This window comes from Bactrocera neohumeralis, unplaced genomic scaffold, assembly GCF_024586455.1.
Source record: "Bactrocera neohumeralis isolate Rockhampton unplaced genomic scaffold, APGP_CSIRO_Bneo_wtdbg2-racon-allhic-juicebox.fasta_v2 cluster11, whole genome shotgun sequence".
NCBI lineage: Eukaryota > Metazoa > Arthropoda > Insecta > Diptera > Tephritidae > Bactrocera > Bactrocera neohumeralis.
In genome coordinates this window covers 11,985,041-11,992,598 of record NW_026089624.1, presented here as the reverse complement: position 1 = coordinate 11,992,598, position 7,558 = coordinate 11,985,041, and the positions used below count along the sequence as shown (strand labels likewise).

At 35.6% G+C, this 7,558-nt stretch overlaps 2 protein-coding genes across 2 annotated transcripts; both read right to left on the bottom strand.

Annotated features, from left to right (window-relative positions):
- Window positions 1–759: 759 nt before the first annotated feature.
- LOC126765947 (ATP-dependent DNA helicase PIF1-like) lies at window positions 760–2,071 on the bottom strand. Its single transcript, XM_050483695.1, has 2 exons — window positions 1,722–2,071; window positions 760–1,529 (listed from the first exon to the last, which is right to left on the bottom strand). Exons 1-2 carry the CDS (start codon window positions 1,974–1,976, stop codon window positions 894–896), a joined length of 891 nt encoding a protein of 296 aa, XP_050339652.1. The 5' UTR covers window positions 1,977–2,071; the 3' UTR covers window positions 760–893.
- On the bottom strand, window positions 2,069–5,117 carry LOC126765913 (uncharacterized). Its single transcript, XM_050483603.1, has 2 exons — window positions 4,340–5,117; window positions 2,069–4,257 (listed from the first exon to the last, which is right to left on the bottom strand). The coding sequence occupies exons 1-2, from the start codon at window positions 5,073–5,075 to the stop codon at window positions 2,069–2,071; spliced, it is 2,925 nt and encodes a 974-aa protein (XP_050339560.1). The 5' UTR covers window positions 5,076–5,117.
- Between the last annotated feature and the right edge of the window lie 2,441 nt (window positions 5,118–7,558).

Here is a 7,558-nt window from a genome sequence, read left to right as displayed (position 1 = left end):
CTCCTATATAACGAAGTTTTCTTTATTACGAAGCAATTATAAGAACACTGTATTTTGGGTCTACTTTGAGTGTAAAAAAAATCTCCATATAACGTATTACCTTATAGCGAATATTTGCGTGTAACGAAGCATTTTTTGCGACCGTAACCTCAAGATTATATCTCCATATAACGAATTTATTGAAATAACTTTTCGTTTTTATTTGCATACATCAGTGGTAGGCAAAACCGAACGCACGCGCACAAAAAACAAATCGTCGCCGCTTTGTTGTGTGTTATTGGTGTTGTTATTTTTGCTCTTTGTGTACTCTGATGCTTTCACAACGCACAAGCAGAGACTGATGATTTGAACCGTTTTCTATATGTTAAAAGGAACAACTTTTTTCTTTTCTATATAGCGAATTTTCTTAATAGCGAAATAAATATCCAGTCCCTTGGAATTTGTCATAGAGAGTTTCGACTGTATTAATTTTATTTTGAGAATATACTTTATTTTTATAATATAAAACAACCGTCCTAATACTCGCTCTACTATGTTTAATATTACCGTAAATGCGATAGAAATGTTCTGTCGTCAGTATACGGCATATATTGTGTAAATGCGATATGTTGCCTCTTCGAAATTCTGACCCGGCAAACGTTGTTTTGCCATGTATATTATTTCTAGGAAACATTTTTTTAGTTCAATAAAAATAACTATCTACTACTAAGTGTGCGGGGATGTACTTATAATCGAAAGCATTATAAACAATGAAAGTATGCTTTATTTAAGTTAATAAATTAATCCTTATTAAAGTAACGAATATATTTTAAATTACAATTTTTGATAGCTTTCTAAATATCAAAAATAATTATTCATATTATCCTATCAATTATGGCAATTGAAAAAAAAAATTAATCTCTCAGTGCAATAGAGTGTACAATATTCTTGGTTAGTCCGTCTTTAGCCAACACAAACAAACTGGAGGGTTTTCCCACGCGAGAACATGCCACATATAGTTGTCCGTGGGAAAAGCATGGTGTTTCCAAATCTAAGCCACATACAGACAATGTCTGGCCTTGTGACTTATTGATCGTCATAGCGAATGCTAATCTAATGGGGAATTGAGTGCGTTTGAATTCAATTGGCACATCTGTAGTAATCATAGGGATTCGTGGCAGCAACACATTTTCGCCTTGAAACTTGCCATTCAAGATGATGGCTTCAATGACGTTTTTCATTAATTTTTTAATGACTAACCGTGTGCCATTACACAGCCGTGGTGGGTTTAAATTGCGAAGCAGAATAATCGGAGATCCAACCTTCAATTGTAAATGATGTGGTGGCATGCCTGGCAAATCCAATGAATTTAAAAACTCAATTGGATAATTCACAGTCTCGTTGGTATCGCAAACTGCATCGATAGATTTGTATGACACCAAGTCCCCAGGCAACAACTGTTGAATCTTTAAATTTAACCCATTGACGTCCACATTTTTAGCTGCCAAAATCGCTCTTTCTGCCAGCCACTTACGATTTGCATATTGTGTGTGTACGTCGGGAAATATGTGATCGATGAGAGTATTTTGCGAGTCGATGATTGTGCAGAAGTCCGTCTGTAATTTGATGCATCCAGTATTTTGATGTACATCAACTTTCCCATCACCAATATCTAACAGTTGTTTAGAGAAATTTTCGGCGGATGGATCCTGAAGCATTTGAACGCGCATGTTCACCGTCAGTTGTACTTTTTCAACATTACGCCATAGTCGCGATGATTTTAAGCAAGCATTAATTTCATCAGCGTACGTTGAACGTGGAATAACGGGAAGTGTTTGTCTAAAATCACCAGAAAGGAGTAACAAAGTGCCGCCAAATAGTTTATCATTGTTTTTTATATCCTTTAATGTCCTATCTAATGCCTCAAGCGAATGTTTGTGTGCCATAGTGCATTCATCCCAAATAATAATTTTACATTGTTTCAGCACTATGGCCATAGACGATTGTTTTTTTATGTTGCACACTGCATCTGGATTATTTTGAATGTTCAACGGCAGCTTAAATGCTGAATGAGCTGTTCTGCCTCCATCTAATAAAGTTGCTGCAATGCCAGAAGATGCAACGGCCAATGCGATGTCATTTTTTGATCGTATCTCGGCCAGAAGTAACGAAATAAGGAATGTTTTGCCAGTTCCACCTGGTGCATCCAAAAAAAGAATCCTCCTTGTCCTGCCGAAACTGCCAGCATGATGCGGTCGTAAATAATTTTTTGTTCATCATTTAGTAGTGGAACATTGCGACTAACAATGCCTGCCATTTCTACAGTATCGTACTGTAGTTCACGATTGATATCTGTGTTGAGTAAATCAGATGCACTTCGATTCGGTGAGCTCATACCGAAATGACTGATTGGCAAATTCGCAATAGCAATGCAAATATCCTCGATAGCAATCAATGCTTCATTGTACATTGCATCACTGAATGATATCGTTAGATCATTGCACCTTGTACGATGTCGATACAATATATCATCAGTCATTGAATCTTTGTGATTATCCCACAACATTTGTGCTCGGGCCGGGAAACATGTAGTCAGTACTATAGCAAATAGTAGACGAATTTGTGATCCTGTGCAGTTTAATGTTGCTTCAGCAAGCGTACTGTCCCAATGATTGTCGTCTTCTAGCAACCCTAGAGCAAGGCATGCATCTTTATACGTAGGATACTGTTGTCCATCTACCTTACGTATATCTTGAAATGACAATGGCCCGGTGACATTAACCAACAATAGTCGCAGGTAAAAGCACTCAGTCTGCCTTGGATTGACTGTATATACACGACCCAAAGTATTTGATTTAAATAAACCTGGGTGCGCATCAACTGGTGTCCCTTGCTTGCGGGGTATCCATTTCCTTTTTTGAGCCCATGTAAAATACCGTGGAACTTCAGAGTAGAGAAGTGTTTGTGCGAAGGCACCAAAAGCATCCGCACGATTGCACAGTTCAAAAAATTCGGTCAGCGTAGTTTTTGGTGGATTTATAGCACGATCAAGCACTGTATCGTTCGTGAAATATACGCGCTGGCCGTTTTCAAGGTGGACAGCTAAATGGATAACTGCTGGATCCCGTTCATGAATTGGGAAACCGAAAATACGCCAGACAGCTTCATTGGAACTGACATACCGGCCAATTTGGTAATTCGTAATTTCATCATTTTGATTCAACGGAGGAGAATGTACATTAGTATTTTCAATTCTAAATACAGCCATATCACTCCCTTTATTCACATATTTGCAAATATATTTGATACTCTTCACCGAACTGCATGACTCAACATTAATATGAGCATTGAATGTTTTGCTCAGCAGAGGTGAATATGGTACCACCCAACGATTGTCAATGTCGATGTCTGCGTAGCTGATAGTTTTAATGAAAGTTTGTCCGCCATTTTCGGTACTTCTTCGACGATATATTGGATATCCGTCAACATGTGTGACCGTATCGTTAGTAAAATCTTTAGGAAAACGCTTTGTACATTTTCCGTCTACCATGCAAGGTGATGAACGATTCAGATTTCCGCACGGACCATGAATCATGTTTGCAGTAACAATATCAAACAGTAATTGATCAGTAGACGGATCTGGAATCTCTGCAGAAATCAAACTGTCGATGTTTTCAGCACGTATTTTGTCGACCAACCAAATTAAAATGTGAGCATGAGGTAATCCACGCTTTTGCCACTCAACTGAATACATCCAACAACGTGTGGAGCCAAATACATGCAATTTTGTAATAAAGTTGATTAAAGACTTTAATTTTTGTTTAAACACACGTGCTGTAATATCATGACGATGTATTGCATTTTGTCCTGGTAATAGCAACGATGTAATTTCCTTCCATTTTGGATTACATGTAAAAGTGATGAAAAGACACGGTCGTCCATATTCACGCACGAAAGTCATGGCATCCTGAATGTATTCTTGCATGTGACGTGGACTACCTACGTACGATGATGGTAAGATAACAGAGTTACCGATTTCGGCAGTGTCAGCATTGTTCGCAACAGCATCTCGTAAGTGAATATATTCTTCCGTACGCAGCTTCTGTTGATTATATCGCAAGTATCGTAGTCTTTCACTTTCTATCTTCACATACATGTCGACTATAAATTGTTGGCAAAGCTCACGACATCGTAAAATGATGTTGTCTCGACCGCGTCTAATCATCAAATGATATGAATAAAAATCCTTTGAGCTAACGTTCTTATTTGTTTCAGCTCCTGTAATAATATATATTTCAATTAATTGAAGATTTATTCTTTAATAACCAAATAATTATGTTCTTAATAATAAAAGAATTACCTGTTACGGGATCTCGTTGTTTAATATTTACGCAATATCCGTCTTGTCCCTTCCAGAAAATTAGTGGATATTGGAGAGCGTCATATGAACGATGGGTATCACTGATGAACTGAAGATCATTATTTCTTCTTCGAATCACAATTTGTCGCGTAGATGTACGGTCGCCAACCATGATTCCAGCAACGTCGTCAACAACAGGTGCGTTGAATCTACGTATATGCTCTCCAGCTGGTGTTCTATCAGGGTTGATGACAATTGCGTGATTGTCACTTTGTAGCTTGGGCATGTGTGATTTGAATAACTTTAATAATTCATTTTGCTCATTTAACAGAGCGTCCAGCTCGCTGACGATACGCCTGGCAAAAGCTGAATTGAGATTATGGTAGTCGCAACGTGCATCCACGCGATTGGCGAGTGCACGTTCGGAGTTCTCGCCACCCATGAAGTAGATTTGTAAAAATTTATGAGATTCGTTTGGCATTGGCAGCAATGAGCCCACTTTGTGATATACTTGGCCTTTGATTTTGAACGTTGAATTAAATTGTTGACCGTTTGCAGCAATATTATTAACTATTTCTGTTGCACCAAACGATGTCATTTGGAAACATGAATTAAATGTGCGAATTGACTTCAGGAACAGGCTAGAATCTGGATCTGTACCGATAAGTAAACCGTGCAATGGTTCAGGTGGTGTTTCAATTTCAGTTAGTTGTACTTTTCCTGATGAGCAACACATCCCAACTGGCTCATTTTTAAATTTAAGTGCATGACAATGCGAGCATTCCTTTTCCAAAGTACCAATAACCACTTTCAACATCAGGCTCGTACTGGAATGCTAGTCGAAGAAATAAATCTGATGTTAATGCTCGATAAATTTGTTGGCGTTGTTGGTCAATTCCTCTACGTCTGTCGACTATGAATCTGCGAGTTTCTCTTCGTTCTAATCTCAGTATATACAGTAATAAACCTTTTCTTTGTTTACATACATGTACTCACTTCTAGAAAATCTTAGGGTGTTGTGTTACATTTTTTTTGCTACTTTCATGGTAATCAGGGTGTTGTGTTAGCATTTAAACTACATATAAATTTTAAATTTTGATCGAGACTAAAAGATGAATCAAGTGTTTACATTATTTTAGTGATTATATTGAATTACTTTGCATATCTGTTCAATTTTATTGGGATATTAGTTGTTGTTTAATGTTAAATCAGTTGTTTTTTTTGTGCAATTTTTAAACACGCTTCAAGTATTTCCAAATTTTGGCATGCAGTGATACAATCTTGTGTAATTTGTCGTTTGACATATACTGACAACTCGTTACGTTATAAGAAAACATCAATTGGAAATTGAGTTTGAAATGAAAGATATGTCGAAGTTCTTAATAAGAATACATATTTGTTAATAATAAAGTTTATATTAAAAATTGTAGAGCCTTTTTATTGCTGCGAAAATTCAAAACCCGACGTTTTAAAATACTTTTTATCAGAATTAGAACATATTTTTCTTTAAGAATTTTTAATAGGCAGGCACCCAGCCCTCATTTTCGGCACATCAAATTTTTGAGCATTTCACATAGGTAACTACCTCCCCATTCTAAAAGTTAGCTTTTGTATTTTAATATATTTAATAGAGTTGTAGGATTTTGGATGCATCTATTGCGAGAGCTTAGAAATCTTTATTAATTATTAAATTATTTTGTGCAATATTTTTATTTAAATTTTTATGTAAATTATTAATTATGTTTATTTTAAGTTGAAAAGGTGAAAATAGGCCTACCGGAGGAAACCTAAAAAAGTCTGTAACGCGCTTTATTGCAAACCTATTGTGGAAAATGCAAAACTTAAATATTCAAAAAATAAATTATCAAAAATAGTATACGGATGAGAATTAGAACGATGTATTAAAAATTCAGCTTCAAATGCCTAAATATCTTCTTTCCAAATTAAAATGATTGGTAATAATATTTCAAAAACTTACGAATACAAACCGTTTTATGTTTTCTGTCTGTCAATTGAAAACAAATACATTCAGAAGAAAACTCCCCACCGAGAAATCTAAGAACAGGGCTGCTTTTTATTAATAAGAACTCACTACATAAAGAATATCTGACTATAAGTAAATGATATTTTTATGGGCGAAACATGACACACTATGGCGTTTAAATCAAATATGAGTAAATATATGTCATTAATAAATAATTTCCTTTTATATTAATCACAATATTTATAGTTTTTGTTATTTAATGAATAAATTTGCTAAAACTCAATATATACAGCACTGCGTTGCTACCTTGAAAATCCAAGATGGCCAATTCATATACGAAAAGGTACGTATAATGGTTCTAATTGTCTCTGTTGTTGTCTCTTTGATTGTGATTCACGAGCTTACAACGCGTATCATGCATTATTTTCTTGAACTTGGTCGCTTGATCTTCGTGCTCACATATCTCGCATGGCTCCAGAAATGGTCGTTCGACGAAAACTGTCTTTGTTTTTTTCAGATAATATTGTATAAATTTGACTTAACCTTTCACAATAATAAAACCGGTATAATTAATTACACTTTTTGTTTTGATTTCAAACTATTTCCAAAAAAGTTGAGAACAATATTTACTGGTACGATAATTTATGTTGACAGTAAAACGTGTTTAACATGATATCACTTAATAAACTGAGAGTTAAAACTGTCTTTGTCAGATTAATAAATTGTAAATAAATAATTATTGCACTAAAAATGAATGATAAATTTATGATGACAGTAAAATTAACATGAGAGTTGAGTAAGACAGGAGACCGGCATCGTCCTCATCCCTACTCTCATAATTAATGGAACTTGAAATTATGAACTATGAATAAGAATTTATCGTACTACAATTGTAATATTCGATTGCCATCTTGCAACCCTATTGCGGATATGCGGATAGAATTTCGTCAACGATATCTCACTAACAAATCAACCGATTTTGACCCGGTTTGCGGCCATCGACGTGATCGAAAGCTGATTAGTCTTCAGAATTAATCGGTCGAGTCGTTTCAGAGTTATTTCAAAAAAATCGATTTTTGCGATTTCTTTCGTCTTCGATTTCTCGCAAGAAAATTGATCGATTTTGGCCAGGTTTGTGGTAATCGGCGTAGTTTTGTGAGGTTGAGTGCTGATTAGTTTATGTAATTGATCGATATAGCCGTTTAGAAGTTATTCCCAAAAACACACTTTTGAAT

Excerpts from the sequence above, each read along its gene's own strand:
- LOC126765947 (XM_050483695.1), bottom strand. The coding sequence starts at position 1,976 with ATGGCCATAGTGCTGAAACAATGTAAAATTATTATTTGGGATGAATGC. Across the intron at positions 1,530-1,721 it reads GTAATGTTGAAAAAGTACAA|ACACAATATGCAAATCGTAA; the intron begins CTGACGGTGAAC and ends CCCGACGTACAC.
- LOC126765913 (XM_050483603.1), bottom strand. The coding sequence starts at position 5,075 with ATGTGTTGCTCATCAGGAAAAGTACAACTAACTGAAATTGAAACACCA. Across the intron at positions 4,258-4,339 it reads ACAACGAGATCCCGTAACAG|GAGCTGAAACAAATAAGAAC; the intron begins GTAATTCTTTTA and ends ATATTATTACAG.